Below are 17,429 nucleotides of genomic sequence, written 5' to 3' on the forward strand. Positions count from 1 at the left end.
TGGCCTGAGCGCTGCGACTGCAAATGCAGTGGAGCTCAGTGAGTGAATGATTACAAGAATGTAACTGAAATGAGACTTACTTATTGTTTATTGCTCCCCCTTGGTAACAGTCACAAGGCCGACATCCATCCATGTCATTGCTCAGGCCCCAGTGTTCAGGCTGCAGAACAATAGGCCATTAATGCTGTAATGAGGTGTTGATTTAAAAGCACTCAGTTTGAACTCTAGGCACATCCCAATTTTAAAAACAATACAAAAAACATTGCAAAGCTATTATAAAGCCACTGAGCTGCTCACACAAATAATAGACCTAGTCTATCACATAACAGCCTCAAGACAGAACCACTATATTCCACCCCATTAACTTGCTTTTACCCAAAGGCCTGAGAACAGAGGATATGCTTTGCCACAAGTCTGAAAGGTTAACAAATCTAAGCTTTGAAGTGCAAAGTAAAGGTGAGAGCCAGTTCCAAAGCTGAGGGTTGCTCCTGGATAGCACCCTTCCAACAGCTCTCCCCTCCCTTTAATTAATTAATTAATTATAATTAGCATGAAAAAAGAGGAATTTTCATAGAGAGCCAAGTCCCCAACTTACAGTATGCTCAGTATTCTACAGTATGCTCAGGAGACAGATTGACATGCTCAGATTTCCCACATAGTTTACGGGCAGATAACCATAGACAGACACAAAGCAAAGCTGGAATAGTCATCTATGAAAGCAGACCAACGTACCTGAGATGCTAATGTCTTAGTGCCCTGATTCACATGAGGTTTTGTTAGTACACATTTTTTAATCCCCAAAAAGTGCTAGCAGGGGAGTATCAAGTCTCACTTTTTTGATATAAGGGAAAAAGCAGCACAACACACACTCCTTAGCTATCATAACCTTGACTGAGGTTTGGGTAATGGGAGTTAGTCTGATGAAAAACAGGGATATGGCTGGGAAGATACTCAGCACCCTGGGCCTGATTTTCACAGCAGGCCTCTCTTTTTGGCTGGGGCAGTTTTGTGATTGCGGTTAATGGGCAGCACAAGTATTAGATAATCCCAGTGTAAACTGCCTGATTGCAGGAAAGTCAGGCAGCTAGATAGCTGAACATGAACATTTACTCCCACAATGAACTTCCGGTGCAAAACCGTGCCCCTCAAAATGCAAGTCTGGTTTGAAAAATTGACTCTTTGAACGCTAGTGTTCCAATATTCCTGGCTTGCTCACTCACTGTCTTGCTTACTCTCCAATCCATTGTCACAACACCCGTTCTTTGTCACTTTACATTCAGAAGTACCCATTTCCATCTATTCTTTATCCATGCGTCTGCTCTCAATCACTCACACAAGTCTGGCACCATCTCATGCTACACTTCCGACATGCCACACTGCCTCTTTCATATTAGTGTATTTTTCTATTACAAATCTATTCTTATTGCAAGGCTACTTACCAGACACTGCTCACAGTGCTTTCCTGTTGCTAGACGTTTACAATAGCAGCTTCCTGTCTCTGAATCACAAGGATTCCCTCCAGGAAGAGTTCCCAAAGGATTACAGGCACAAGCTGTATTGGGAAATGCAAGTAAATAAATCAGAATATAGGAGTTTATTTATATTTTTCACAGTATTTAATACAAATATTTACAGGAAGACCATCCTTCATTTCTCAGTGAGCAGTTTTATTGCACATTTCTGTCTGTATTCCTCCCCTACCTCCCTGCCAGATTTCTGTAGACTAAGTGAAGGACTTAAATTGAAACCAAGAAAGGCTTTCTAGTGTTTCAACTGAGTTTACAGTAAGATCACCTGGGACTTCTGATGGAAGTGGGTGGAATCCAAGCCACTTGAAATCTTCAAATCATGTCCTTCCTTCAATAAAAATCAAGGGCTGAATGAGAAGTTCCTCTTCAAGCCCTAACAATTCCAGGAAGTGCTTTGGCTCATACATAAAGTAACATTAGTGTACTCCCATTCCATAAATTTTCTACTTACATTGACAACCAAGTGGATTATCTGCACTTAATCCATAGAACCCTTCTTTGCAGAGGTCGCAACGTTCCCCTTCCACAAATAATTTACAGCGGCACTGTCCAGCAATAAGGCCAGCAGAGAAGTCAGTGTAGCGATCACATATTCCACCATTTTGGGAGCCAAGTGGGTCACAGTTACATGCTAAAAAGGAAGCATTGCATACACCTTTATTAACTACAGTAAAAGAAATACACAGTTCTCAGATCTGATTGCTATAGCTCATTAGACATGGCATTGTTTGCATGTGAAGAAGTCACCAAGTGGCCGCTATTTCCCGCTTTTTAAACAAAAAGCAAAGAAGAGAGGCCACACTTACCCCAGGTCTCCATCAGAAGCAGAGAACATCTGTTCATGAACATTCAGTAACTCAAAGGAGAGGAATGGGGCCCAAGAATACAGGTGCAGCTGCTTTGGAATTCTTTAACTGAATGCCTTAGTGATCACAGTATAGACACAATGTGCTTCAACATTCTGAGTGATGGCACTGCACTTACGCTCACAAATGTTAGGATCTCGTATCTCTCTCTCTGGATGCTGAAAGTAAAATGGTTTGCATTGTTCACAGTTGCGTCCCATTGTGTTATGCTGGCAGTCATCACACACTCCACCACTGGTATTTCCAGTTGCCATGTATACAGCCATATCAAAATGGCACTGGATAGAGTGTCCATTACAATTGCACTCTAAGATACAAGACAAAAAGAGCAGCTTTACTGAAGTAATATGTTTTCAGCAAAGAAGTATTAGTCTTGTAAATAATATCTTTACAGTTCATTTAATGCAACAAAAACCTCATGAACCACCTATGTAAAATTCATCAAACTTTAAAAGCAAATAAGAATATAGGATTTAGAATTGGTATTGTATTTAAACATACTTTTACATGCATTACTATGGCGTCCTTCAGCTGGTCTCCATGGTAAGTCATGGTAGAAATCCAAACACAATTCACAGTTTAACCCTTTGGTATTATGTCTGCACATGCAGTGCCCATGGACCTATCATTTAAAAGAATAAAAAACAAATATAATATGTTTGGTTAAAGAAAATAAGGAGGGGAAAAAGCCAATACAATACATAGAGTGCATTCAAATTGGAATGTACCTCACCATTTCCCATCTATCTAAAGTATAACCAGTGAGTGTTTGGCATACCCTTACCAACTACCATTGCATCAAAAACACTTAAAGAGGACATAATCATATACAGAAAGGGCCAGACTGTGAGTTCCTTGCCTGTGTGAGTAAATGCTCACCCACACAAAGTAGTCCCATTTTCTTCAGTGGAATTGCCTGTGTGAATAAATACTCACCAATGTGAATACAGAGCACACCGTTTGGCCCAAAATGCCCTTAGTAACCTATTAGGGCAAAATCATTAATTGTCCATAATCCATTAACATAGGATTAGCCATATCAGAACATAGCGTCATCTAGTCTAATACCTTCTCTCCAGCAGTGGATACAAAAGCTTTAGAGGAAGGGGGTCAAAGCTCTTCCACATCATAATTGATATTTATCACAATCCTGGCTCAAGCCTCAACATTTACAGAATTACTGGGGAAATCAGACAACTTGCTCCTGTGACAGTGACAGCCGCCATCTTGGATAACCATGGATTGAATTTGGGAGGAACTCCAGAGCTAGAAGAATGTGTCTCTAGAATCTGAGCTCTGCAGGTGGGGCTGTAAACAGATCCATAGCTACTGTGGGCTGGGCACAGAGAGGGATACACACTGCATGCTGACTGGTAGGCTATACTCTCATAAACAAGACCAAAATTTCCTCCCAGATGATGAATCTGCTCAAAAGTTTCCCTCACACTTTGCGTTAACCAAGACAATCTCATCTTGCACACAACTCCACTTCCCAAAACACCAACCCAACAAACTCTGCTTTCAGGCTGGCAGCTCACCCAATCTTTTCCCTGTCCAGCAAAAGTCCTACCTGCATCCACTTGGAAAAATCATGGGGAAAACTACACAGAAGAAAGGAAAATGTACCTGACCTGTTATACAATATTATAACATGCAGGCAGCAGGATTTTCTTCTGCCCTGCTGTTGATCAATACGTGCACTGAACTCTGAAAATGGATAGCCCTTGTAGTTTTCTTTTTATACTCGTTAATATAAGTGCAGTGCTGTTCTTGTTCATTAAAGTGTCTCACCTTTTGACCCTGCTATTTGCTTCACTAGAAACCTTCAGACACAAAGTCCATAGGTTAGTTCAATGTTGCATAAAAATACATTCCCTTATATCCATTACAATACTGTTGCCTTTTATTTTTATCAAGTCTTTAATATAATTAGAAAGAAGAAATTTCAAGATGTTAAAGTAACTTTAAACTAGTCTCAGCTCTCGGTGTCTGATCAACAACAAAAATGGTGAACACTTTTTTATTGTTTGGAAATTAAAAAGAAAAATAAAGGGCCAAATTCTGCCACTCTTACTGATGTACCTTAGTACTAACTTTAATATATCTTCTCAATGTGAGTAAAGGGGACAGAACCAGGCTCAAGGCATTTTAACATGGTTTTAGTGTGAAAAAAGTGTGAGCATTTACCATTCCTTCCACCTCTTCATTAAAACCATCCACTGGTGCACACTCACTGGCATGGCCATAACAGAAACAGTTCCCACGAACCACCATGTCGTAAATGGCATAGTAGTACTTTTCTTTGATTTCCATTCTAGAATCCAAGAGGTTGTCTCCCAATGTATGTAACTTGGTGAAACTGATTCTTAAATTTGTGATTTTTAATAGGTCTGCAGGGAAAAAAGCAAACAAACAGTTTCTTGAATTAGCTACTGAGTTCTATGAACTGAAGGAAACCAAGAAAACTGCAGATCATAAATTATGGGAAACCTCACACAGAGCAATTTTCTATGTCAAGATATAATATAATATCTGGAATTGTAAACAAGACTTTATCTTGTTTAAACACAAATTTCCCTCACTGGATCCTCCCACTACAAATGCCAGAGATGAATTGTTCCTCTCCCTCCCCATATGATCACTACATATGCTAGATTAATTTAAACAAAACTGGGATCTATTTTGCTGTTAATACATACATCCACAGAATATTAATATTAATGGCACATGCATCAGTGCCACAACAGATGCCTTAGTTTTCAACCACATTTCGGATTTAAAATGTAAAATGGGTCCGGGTTAATATTAAGGAAGTACTGACAAGTGGAGTACGAGCTTCAAGGACTGTGTGCATGTTTGGAAGAACTTGAGTTGGAAATTGCAGAAACACTTAGGATGCAAATATAATCCTCTTCTTTATATGTCCTCACACCCTTTGAATATAATTAATTGTATTTTGATGGGAAAAACAACCATCTTGATCCTACCAAATAAAAAGTAACTGTTCTCACAGGAAGACAACATTATAGCAATTAATTTGACCTTTGACTCTTTCTGCCTTGACATTATTAAAACCTTGTTTTTCTCCCATGTTTGAAAATACCCTTGGCCTAAGCTAATAAAAATAGAACCTTATAAATTTCTCTTTTTAAACTTTGGTTAAACAGAAAACATTGAATCAATGTAGCAGCCAGCACACAGCCTTCTACTTGAGTTGTTTTCCTTTGCTGTCTCATCCAGGCAGCTTTACGTTGTTAGATACTAACTTAAACTAAAGCCAAATCCTGTTGTCCTTATTCAGGTAAAATGCCTAAAGAAGTTTCTTTTTCAAACTGTATGCTTTCATACAGCAGCAGATTTGTATGTTTGCATTCCTTTGTCCCAATAACTGTAAATAACTGATGCATTAATTTTAATGTCTTAGGAGTCCTACAATCAGATCAGTGTGGGCAGGCACTCAGTAGTGCCAACTCCAAGAACCATGAGTCAGACCCACAAAAATCTTTAGCTTAGCTAAAAATATCATGAGATTTAAAAAAATAATCATAAACTTGGGGTTGTATTTATCTGCTTTCTTTGGGGGAGAGGTCACATTTTCAAGCTCTTTTCTGAAACAATGAGGTTTAGAATTCCCCACACACACCTTTTTTAAAAAAAATGGAAGTAGAGATTCTCACATAATCCCATAACACCAGGAGTTGAGCCTTTAAGAAAAACATCAAATGTAACAAGACTCATGATAAAAAATCATGAGTTGGCAACACTGGTTCTTATTCCCATGTGGAGACCCGTTAAAGTCAGTGGAGAGGACCCCTGGTTCCTGGTGCAGTTCTGAGGCAGTACTGGGGCTGATTTTTGCTTGTAACTTTTGTATTTTTAAATGAAAAAAAATTAATAAAAAATTAGTTAGAATGCGAAAGAAAAGTAAGCATGTACATACTTTGAATTCTTGGACTATATGGGTCTTCAATTCTAAAAGCTGGATCTAAAGCACGATATATGACCTAAAGAAAAATGAAAAATGAAAGCATCAACTTTAAAATAAGGGATCTTGAACTGTTCAGAGAAAAAGTCTTCATTATATATAAAAATAACGTCCAACCTCTCCCTCAGTTGAAGGTTCAATGTCAGAATATCGGGAATCACAAATGATATCATCTACTTTCTTCATGGGTCCAGTTGAAACACCAGGGAAGGAGTTCTCACAGTCATATGCAAAGTATCTATATACTTTCCAGGTTTTTCCAAAATCAGATGATCTTTCTATTAGCATTGCAGCTGGGCGGAATGTCTTTAAAAAAAAAAGAAAAAAAACAAAAAACAAAGAACAGCAAATGGTTATATACTATTAAATATTATTTGGAATCAATTATTAGAAGGAGCAACTCATGTGCCTGGATTTCAAGACATCTTCTATAGACTGATTTTTTTTTATTTCTTCCCAATTTTCTTTTTACTACTGCTACTACACACTCAGTCTTTGGAGACAGATTATGGTAAGGCCTTCATTTGAATCATGTAAATCAAATCAGAGAATATCTTTAGAATGATAATGATATTTAGTAATTATAGGTACGCAGACATTTAAACATACTCATAATGCAACACACAAATTTAGAATAAAGGATTGTTTACTGTAAGCTACTAAGACTTCAGATTCCTATTTAAAATGAAGGTAAGAGAGAAATACTTGAAGAAAGATTATTATTTTTTATGGTCAGTGAAAAAAGTGCAGATTCCCCAGTTACTGTAGCTCCTCATTTCATCTCCCAGTCAGTCCTGGCTCACAGGAAGATCTAACAGGCCCCTCATTTCCTGTCACACCGGGCGGGGCCTGGAACGATGGAGCACAGAGAGGGGAATCCAGTTATACATACTGTATTTCCCCTTCCTTATCCTTGGTCTCTTGTCAAGTTACACAATGGTAATATTTTTCCATCTGCCTCTCTGGTATCTGTCTTAGGGTGATCAGGGGTCTGGTTTTCAGCAGGTTAGTCCCTACCTGTCTTGGGGCACTGCACTGTGCCCCGGAAGCGGCCAGCAGGTCCGGCTCCTAGGCGGGGGGGGCCACGGGGCTCAGCGTGCTGCCCGAGCACCGGCTCTCTGCTGGGGGGGCAGTGCCTGCGGCCGCGGAGCCTCCCCACCCCCACCTAGGAGCCAGACCTGCTTCCGGGGCGCAGTACGGATCCAGGACAGGCTAGCAGCCTGCCTTAGCCCTGCTGCGCCGCTGACCAGGAGCCGCCTGAGGTCAGCCTGCGCCCCAACCCCAAGCCCCATCCCCCTGCCCCGTGCCCCAAACCCAGAGCCCCCTCCTGCACCCCAAACCCCTCATCCCTGGCCCCAGCCCAGAGCCTGCACCCCCAGCAGGCCTGTACCCCTCCTGCACCCATACCCCCCCTACACTCCAATCCCCAGCTCTGAGCCACCCCAAACCCAGAGCCCCCTTCTCCACCCCAGAGCCCGCACCCCCAGCCCAGAGCCCTCACTCCCCTGCACCCCAATCCCAGCCCAGAGCCCCCTCCCAAACCCTGAACTCCTTATCCCCGGCCCCACCCCAGAGCCCTCATCCCCTCCTGCATCCCAACCCCCGCCTCAACCCGCAGCCCCCGCCCACACTCCAAATCCCTTGGTCCCACCCCCCAGCCTAGAGCCCCCTCCTACACCCCAAACCCTTCATCCCCAGCCCCACCCCAGAGCCCGTACCCCCAGCCAGAGCCCTCACCCCCTCCCACAACCCAACCACCTGCCCCAGCCCAGGGAAAGTGAGTGAGGGTGGAGGAGAGCAAGCCACAGAGGGAGGGGGAATGTAGTGAGTGGGGGGGGGGGCAGGGCCTCGGGGAAGGGGCGGAGCTAGGGTGTTCGGTTTTATGCGATTAGAAAGTTGGCAACCCTAATCTGTCTGCATTATCTTTCTTAGTGCTCTAACAATTGTCTTGTTGGTTGAATAGGCAGCTGAAACTGGTCTTTTCCCCACCAGGTTGAGAAGTTCATCCTCAGCCAGTTTTATAAGACTCTACTCCCAGGATCTATAATAACTCTGCTTTAACTGACTTTGACCAAACTTTGACATGGTCTGATATAAAATAAAGAAATGATTAGATTGTATGAATAGCTTTTCTCCTTACCTACCAGCATTTCAAACAACTAAATTAATTATAAATTAGCTAATGAGATAAATAAAAAAAGATTCTTAACCCAAACCCCCACCTTAAAAATCCCAATGTAGAAAGCTTTGAAAGATTAGGATCATTCACAATATGAACTGAACTTTAACATTCAATTATCAGTTTAATATATGGCTTGCACCTAGAGGACAATGTCAGCAATAGTTTGTTCATTTGGTTTATATATGTAGGCAAGATCCTCCAAAAGCCAAACACAAAAGTATTTCTATCACAGTTTTAAAATGTATTACTGCTTAGCTGAAACGATCATCCACATTACTAACTTGTGCCCTACAAACTAAAATTTGATAATTTAAGAGTTAAGATTGTTCAAGAGCAAATCCCACCAAAGCAATTACTAAAAATCAATAATGTCATCACTGAAATCAACATTCACATCCACACCAATCTCAAATTTCACACCTTTCCACCCATACGCTCTCCATAGCCACAACTACACAGTAAACTCACTTCCACTTTGAACTAAGGAGCACTCACAATGCACATATTTAATTCCTCACGATCACACCCAAACGCAAACCCTTTACTCTGATTTCATAGAATCATAGAACATCAGGGTTGGAAGGGACCTCAGGAGGTCATCTAGTCCAACCCCCTGCTCAAACCAGGACCTAATCCCCAACTAAATCATCCCAGCCAGGGCTTTGTCAAGCCTGACCTTAAAAACCTCTAAGGAAGGAGATTCCACCACCTCCCTAGGTAACCCATTCCAGTGCTTCACCACACTCCTAGTGAAAAAGTTTTTCCTAATATCCAACCTAGACTTCCCACACTGCAACTTGAGACCACTGCTCCTTGTTCTGTCATCTGCCTCCAGATCATTAATGAAGATATTGAACAAAACCGGCCCCAAGACCGATCCTTGGGGCACTCTGCTTGATACTGGCTGCCAACTAGACATGGAGCTATTGATCACTACCTGTTGAGCCCAATGATCTAGCCAGCTTTCTATCCACCTTATAGTCCATTCATCCAGCCCATACTTCTTTAACTTGCTGGCAAGAATACTGTGGGAGACCGCATCAAAAGCTTTGCTAAAGTCAAGGAATAACACATCCACTGCTTTCTCCGCATCCACAAAGCCAGTTATCTCATCATAGAAGGCACCCAGATTTCACCCAGACTATCACACATCAAATCAATAGGCATACATGCAGCATTAAAAAGGTCTATTGTGGTATTTGTCCATAAAAAAGGTACAAGATCAGAGTAAAGTTTTGCATTTGAGTGTAAAGCAGCCTTCATTCAAAATTTACCAAGTTTTTTGGTGGAAGGGAATTTCCCAGGCTTTTTAGGAAGTATCTGATGACTATTCGCATGAATAGCCATCAACAATTATATGTATTATTATTCATAATTTGTATTAGCACTTAGAAACCCCAGTATTAGCCCAGAGCCTCATTATGTTAGGCACTGTAAAAAAATAGAACAAAAAGACAGTGCCTTCCCAAAGATCTTATAATCTAAGGATCCTTACTATGTAGGGTTGCCAGGCGTCTGGTTTTCGACTGGAATGCCCGGTCGAAAAGGGGGACCCTGGAGGTTCTGGTTGGCACAGCTGACCGGGCCATTAAAAGTCTGATTGGCGGCCCCATGGCTTATGGGTGGCCAGAGAGGCTCTGCACGCTGCCCCCGCCCTGAGTGCCAGCTCTGCAGCTCCCATTGGCCAGGAACCATGACCAATGGAAGCTGTGGGGGTGGCACCTGTGGGTGTGAGGACAGCATACAGAGCCTCCCCAGCTGCCCACACCCCTAGGGGCCACAGAGACCTGGTGGCTGCTTCCTGAGAGCCGTGGTAAGTGCCGCTGGGACCCTGCACCCCGAACCCCCTCCCACACTCCAACCTCCTGCCCCAGCCCAGAGTCCCCTCCCGCACCCAAACTCAGTCACGGAGCCCACACCCCCACCCCAACACTCCGCCCCAGCCCTGAGCCCCCTCTTGCACCCCAAACCCCTCATCCCCGGCCCCATCCCAGAGCCCACATCCCCAGCCAGAGCCCTTCCCCTCCCCAGCCCAGAGCCCCCTCCTTCACTGCAAACCCCTCATCCCCAGCCCCACCTCAGAGCCCGCACCCCAAACCCCTGCCCCAGCCTGGTGAAAGTGAGTGAGGGTGGGGGAGAGTGAGCCACGGAGGAGGGGAGATAGAGCAAGCGGGGGCAGGGCCTCAGGGAAGGGGGTTCGGTTTTGTGCGATTAGAAAGTTGGCAACCCTATTACTATGCCTTTCACATAGCCCTGCAACCCCTTGCATTGCTGCACTCTTCCTCCTGCCACTCTCAGTCCTGTCCCTTGCTCCACAATCCTCCGTGCATAGATTAATTTTCCCCAGGCTCACTCCCCTTGAGCGATCCTGTTCCCTCATGTCCCAATCCAGTCCTCCTTAATAAATCTCTCCTTCCATCTTTCGCCATGACCCCATACAGCCCTACAACATTCAGTTTTTAAATCCTAATACACACAGACATTTATACATACCGGTGTTTAGAAGCTGAGTTTGGTAAGGAAATATGGGGGCATGGTGGGGGGCCACCATGTGGGAGAGCAACATGTGATGGGTCGTGGTGGAAGCAGAGGTGTGTGTTTGAGATGGAGCCCAGGAATATTATAGAGTATTCAGTTGTCCTAGAAAGTTAGCATGTAAAATGTAGAGATTACATTCAACTATGGAGTCACTACTAATGCCTCCATAATAAAATGTACTTTAAGACACATGGTACATAATCTGTCATTCCAGGACATCTGTTTGGAAGGAAACAAAGGCACAGATGTCCTCTCGGAGACATTTTCATTTGTCAAGTGAAAATGACTGCTAACAAAACAAAACAAAAACTTGCTGCTATGTTGATTTTGATAATGATCTTGTAAAATACAAACAACACACAAAGAGCAAACAAATAACCCAAAGCACAGTTTTTGCACACTTCCACAATCTTGAAGTCTAAAAGGATGGTAAGATCCCACAGTTCCATTTTTGCTACAAAAGCCCAAAATATAAAATGCAAGTGAGCAACAGAAGAGAGCTTTAATCTCCCTCTATTTTATGAGGTTTTGGATTTATTCAAAGCAGAAATTTATCTGTTTATACAAAGATCGTCAATTAAAAATTTGAAACCAACGGATTTATGAAGTCCATCTCCCCTGCATTCCAATATTAATAGCATTTTTAATGCATTTATTAAAGCCTGTATCTTCAAAACTGGAACATTATATATAACCAGTTAAGCCCACAACTGCCCTCCATGACAGATGTTAGATTACACAGTGCTCCAGTTTGTGATTTGTGAGAATGCTATGGATTCTTTACCTTGAAGGTCATAATGAGATGAGTGAAATGGAATTCAGCTTCCAGATCCAGCTGGAGAGTTACATTTTCTAAACCTAAAAGCAGAAAAAGGAAATTCTACGGTAAACAGGAACATTTCTCAGCAATAACTTCATCATTTTCCTAAGAGACCCTCATTCTGGTAGTATAAGGACCTTTTTCTTGACTTTGGCTGTTATGTTGTGATAGAACAACGTATGGATTAGCACTATAACAAACATTAGGGAATTGCGGTGAAGACACTGAAGACACAGTGTTCGCAAACTTCCTAAACATCACACTACATGGGATTGCCAATTGGAGATATTATTTCGTATACAGTGCTGTACGTGTATTTGGTCTGTATGACATTTAGCATATTTCACTTTACCCCCGTACTTGAGGTATTTCAAGTATCATTACCCCATTTTACATTTACATTTTACAGTACCCCATTACTCAGGTACAGGAAGGTTAAGTGATTCACACACAAGATCACACACAATGCAGAACTAGTCTGGTATCAGGCCTTCTGCAGAGGCCTCTATCTGATGCTTTAGAAGAAAATGAAAAACTCTACAGTCCACCAAGGATGAAGCCCTGGCCCTCACTTTGCTCTGCATGGGCAAAAAGCCTGACGTGCAATGGAAATGAACCATAATTCTTTCTGCTAGGAGCTGGACTGCTGAGATCTCGTGCAGGGGGATTCTGGAATTCTGCAAATGGCTCTCAGCCTAGGAACATGGGTGTTTGGGGCAGCCTATTGGTCAGGCGAGGGCCTGGATTAACTGGACTAGTACTAACAAACTTCCCTAAACCCCATGTAGGTCCTCTGCCCAAAGCCCATTTAATTCTAGTTTTACAAGGATATTGATTACACTTATAGCCAGTTACGCAATGCTGCATAACGGAAGGAGCTGTGGGATTCTTTCCTGTCCCCTGTGTCAATCAGCATACACCCAAAGCATGAGACTGGATTACGTTTATCTTGTTTTGCATAACAGAACTAAAGTTCCTAGATAGAGGCAGATACAAAAAGATAGTGGCGGACTGGAAGTGGCCTCCCTTATAATGCCCTGATGAGAAGCCCTGCCCCCTCCCTCAGCTGCTGATGAGACTGAGGGTGATGGAATTCATACCATAGCGGTGATGCTGGACGCTGGCTGAGGGCTCCAGTTCTAGCATCAGCCTCTGGCAGTGGGTCTCTCCAGTTGTAAGACACACACCCCTCCCCCCCAACTTCTGCTTGTATTTTGTTTTTTTAAACTACTAAAAAAATAAAGGGAAAGTTAACACAATACTGAACTGTATTTGCTTTTTTCTCTTTTCTCTTTGCTGCTGCCTGAGTGCATATTTCCGGTTCCAAATGAGGCGTGTAATTGACTGGTCAGTTCGTAACACTGGTGTTCCTAACTCTGAGGGTGTACTGTATCATGAAACTGCCATTGTCCTGGTCAGTTTTACACCTGCCTACAACTTCCTGAATATCAGCAGTGAAACCCAGCCGATTCTTGCTAATTTCACTCAGCGGCTGCTTGGGGAAACTATGGGCAGAAGCAGAAGCATAGGAGCCCTTTGTCTACACAGTCAGAGATTGCACTGCAGGGATTATTTTTGTAACCGTAAGGGATAGAAGCCTACAATTGTTTTTCAAATGAAAGGTTAAATTTTACAGAAATTGACTATTCGGGTCCCCTCACTCACTAATGAAAGCTTTCCAATTTACCAGCAGCAAGAAAGAGATTTTTCAAGTCATATAACTATAAATTATCAAAATTTTAGGACTGTATACTGAAGGAAGATAACACAAACAGTTATTTGATGCATGTGAAAAGAACTTTTAAAACAGCTGGAAACTCATTACATTCTAGTTTGTAGCATAAAAAACAAATAAGATGATTTAAAGGGGAGGAGGGGAGGAAGACAAGTAGAATAACCCAAGGAAAGTATGGAACTTTCCAATTTTTAAACAGCTATAAATTTGTGTGGAACACACAGTAATATAACAATCCTTGCTGCTTTATGTCTACATGGAGAAAGAAAGAATCATTTGTTGTTTATTTTTGAGGGACATTTGCATGACCTTATAAGCTAAAACTTTTCTGTTGGTAAGTTGCCAAGTCTATCGCAAAAAACATGAGTTATCTGGAATGCTAAACTAGAAACAGTGGAGACCGATAGCTAGCTGGATTAATCTCACTTGTTAAAAAGGACATCATGTAAACTTCTTTTTAGTGGGCTAATAAGAGTTTTTCAAAACATCACAGTGTTCGTTAAGTTACAATAAGAGCCTTTGCCAACATATTTGCCAAATACTATGCCTTCCATACTCCTTTTTAAAAAAAAGGGCATCTTAGGAGCTTTAGGATCGGATGGCCTATCTTGAGGAAATTCAGGCAGCCTGAGAGCATAGCTGTAAAAGGAAAAAGGAATGGCTTACTCTGGAAAGAAATTTTAGAGGGAAACCACCCCCACAAAACGACCGTAATATGTGTGGTTTTTATTTGCTTTGATTTGCTTGCTTTGTTCATTTATATTGTTTGGCAGATGAATACATAGCCTGAGTAGAGAAGTGAGGTGATAGTGAATATTGAGAGAGTGGCCCTGATTCTTCCATCCTCCTGAAGGGCAGAGGCCAAAGTGGCTTTAAGCTGTAGGAGTCCTGTCCAGCCCATGGCATAAGCTGGGCCAGCCTCAGGGTACCTGGAGCACTGTGCACTCTAGCCACACCTCCTCCCTCCACTGACAGACATGGTAGGCGAGGCTGGGAGGAACAACAGCGTACAGCTGTTCTGGCTGCTCTGCACTGGGATGTTCCTTGGGGGCTGTTTCCTCCCCCTTTGCTCACTCCACTAAGCACAAGAGATTTGGGCACAATATACAAAATCTGTGTATTTTTTAAAAAACCGTAATAAGAGATTCCTTAAAGTTTATATTATACTTTTTCCAGCACTCCTAAAGTTCATAAGACTTTGTTTATAATAAAACACCACTCAAGTATAAATCAAAGAATCTAGCTTTACCAAGGGATCTGTGCTTAACACACTAATGCTCCATGCAGCACTAACAACTAGGCAGACAACCCTTCAAATAATAACAAAACACACTGGAACCTTTAAATCAATCAAGGGTGACCAATTAGAAATGATCCCCAGATGAACTACATACCATTTTCTGACTGCCACCACAGCTTGAGACGGTTTGGAGCAAATGTTGTGACCACATTTTCAATAAGATGGCTATCATAGTTGAGAGTCTCGTGGAAGGGGAACTGGGAATTGCACGTGAAACATTTTTTGTCCTCCTGAAATAATAAGACAATTAACTTATTAGTCTTAGCGTTGGTTATTGTATCAAAAAAAAGTAATAGTTGTTCCCTGAAGATAAACGTATTTTGCATTAATGTTATGTTTGGCTCTTTGTGCCTTTTGTAGAGTGACTCCAAAAGATTTATTTTTTACTTTAAAAATTAAAGAAAGTGTAATTTACTCTTAAATTAATGTACATTGAAGGCCAAAGGGGAAAATATGACAGGAATTCAATAAGCTTTTAGTTTTATTGGAAGTATGTTTTACTTAAAACTAATTCCAGAGACTATCCCTGGGAATAAGTACTCTCTAGCACAATTCATAAGTAAATATTAATGTTTACAGAAAACTATTCAACTGATTTATGCTGAAACTTAGACCCAGAAAACAACAAGTTCAAATGCTCTGTAAAGTAATGTTTGCTTCTCCCAATTACAGATATCCTGGACAAAGCCCTGTGCAGCTCAAAGTCCCCTGTAAAGCTTTAGTGTAGGTCCTATTTACTAGGGTGGAATTTCACCATTGAGTCCAAATTTTCAAGCACATACTTAGGTTGAGCACACACATGGTTACGAGCACAAATGCAACCCTAACTTGTGCATGCAGCCCCAAGTTGCACCTGTTTGAAATCATGTGCCTCAGTGACTAACCCTCCTCCACAGAACAAGCGTAACATAACAGCTATTATTATCTATTCATTTGTATTGTAAAGGTGCCTAATATGCCAGAGCCCACTTGTGATAGGCACTGCACAGACATAACAAAGAGACAGTCCCTGCCCAAAGAAGTTTACATCTAAATTTAAGATGAGAGACAATAGATGGATATGACAGACCAAAAGGGGGAGCCCGAGATAACGGTAAAACAGCTTGAATACGCAGCTGGTCACAGTCCAGGAGCCACTAACTATTGTCAAGTGTTATGTGGGCATCATGGCTCAGGTGGGTTTTACAGAGACATTCAAAAGAGGACAATGTGGTGGTATTGTGGATTTTTTACTGGGTGCTCCTTCCAAGCAAGCATAAGGGGCAGCATGGGAAAAAGCACAATGGGGCATATCCAGAAACAGGACAAATAGGCAGTTGAGGATGGCATTGTTGGCAGAGTGGAGGCTACATTCACATTCACTCAGCCCTTAATAAAACAGCACCTCAAAAGTCAAGGATCTGAGCATTAGAGATGTTGCTATAGTATAAAGTAAGTGATGCTGTTTCACAGAATTAAGTGCCAATTATGGTGCCTTTTTCCTGGTAGTCCCCAGTCACAGAGTTCATACTCCACAAGCCCTGTGTCATTCCTGCCATGAGCAAACAAATCAAGACAAGTCTCTGTGGTCTGTGTATCCTCCCAATTCCTTAGGCATGTCCGTATCATCTTCCCATATAGTCAGATTATTTGGGCTAATCTATATGAGCAGTCCCAAACCAGCCAGAGTAGGGGTCCCAAATATAGCCCCAAACCTCCCGCCGGTGAAATCAGGGTCAAAGCTGTCTGTTCCCTAAGGTTTGCCAGAGAGAGGTGAGGGGTCTCAGCATCTTTCAGAATCCCCCTTCTAACCATGTCTTTTCTGCCACACTCTGCACCTTTGAGGGGGAGGTGGGGAGGGACAAAAGCAACCAAGGATACAATGCTGACTCCGAATATTTAATTGCAAGAATAAAAATAAGGGAACACTTGAAATCTTGCAAGTTATGTCAGAAATTTTACTATAGCTATATTGGGGCCCAATCCTGCAAAGTGCTGAGCACACACTATCAAACTAAGGAGCTGACATGACACGTTTGTTCAAGTATACTAAGAAGCAATATACTTTGGGCCAAATTCTATGGTCCTGAATGAAACAAGACTCCCATTGCTTTCAGAGGGAGTTTTGCTCCACTTAAAAAGCGACAAAGAGTCCTGTGGCACCTTATAGACCAGGGGTAGGCAACCTTTCAGAAGTGGTGTGCCGAGTCTTAATTTATTCACTCTAATTTAAGGTTTCGCATGCCGGTAATACATTTTAACGTTTTTAGAAGGTCTCTTTCTATAAGTCTATGTTATATAACTAAACTATTGTATGTAAAGTAAACAAGGTTTTCAAGATGTTTAAGAAGCGTCATTTAAAATTAAATTAAAATGCTGTTCTTACGCCACGAGCCTGCTCAGCTCGCTGCCAGCCTGGGGTTCTGTTCACCTAGGCCGGCAGCGGGCTGAGCAGGGCCTATGGCCGAGACCCCAGACCTGGGGGGGGGGGGGGG

At 42.2% G+C, this 17,429-nt stretch overlaps 1 protein-coding gene across 1 annotated transcript in view; it reads right to left on the reverse strand.

The window, feature by feature from the left end:
- The window catches only part of LAMB1 (laminin subunit beta 1), an 80,391-nt gene that overhangs the window by 58,435 nt on the left and 4,527 nt on the right, over positions 1 to 17,429 (reverse strand). The window contains exons 3-12 of the mRNA XM_026648907.2: positions 15,050 to 15,185; positions 11,885 to 11,958; positions 6,498 to 6,686; positions 6,336 to 6,399; positions 4,583 to 4,785; positions 2,897 to 3,017; positions 2,514 to 2,702; positions 1,981 to 2,160; positions 1,440 to 1,552; positions 81 to 160 (exon numbers count right to left, since the gene is read on the reverse strand). Coding sequence (XP_026504692.1) covers positions 81 to 160; positions 1,440 to 1,552; positions 1,981 to 2,160; positions 2,514 to 2,702; positions 2,897 to 3,017; positions 4,583 to 4,785; positions 6,336 to 6,399; positions 6,498 to 6,686; positions 11,885 to 11,958; positions 15,050 to 15,185 — 1,349 coding nt within the window. The remainder of the gene's footprint in view (positions 1 to 80; positions 161 to 1,439; positions 1,553 to 1,980; positions 2,161 to 2,513; positions 2,703 to 2,896; positions 3,018 to 4,582; positions 4,786 to 6,335; positions 6,400 to 6,497; positions 6,687 to 11,884; positions 11,959 to 15,049; positions 15,186 to 17,429) is intronic.

The sequence above is a fragment of the Terrapene carolina genome, unplaced genomic scaffold, assembly GCF_002925995.2.
Source record: "Terrapene carolina triunguis isolate 2854851 unplaced genomic scaffold, T_m_triunguis-2.0 Scaffold68, whole genome shotgun sequence".
NCBI lineage: Eukaryota > Metazoa > Chordata > Testudines > Emydidae > Terrapene > Terrapene triunguis.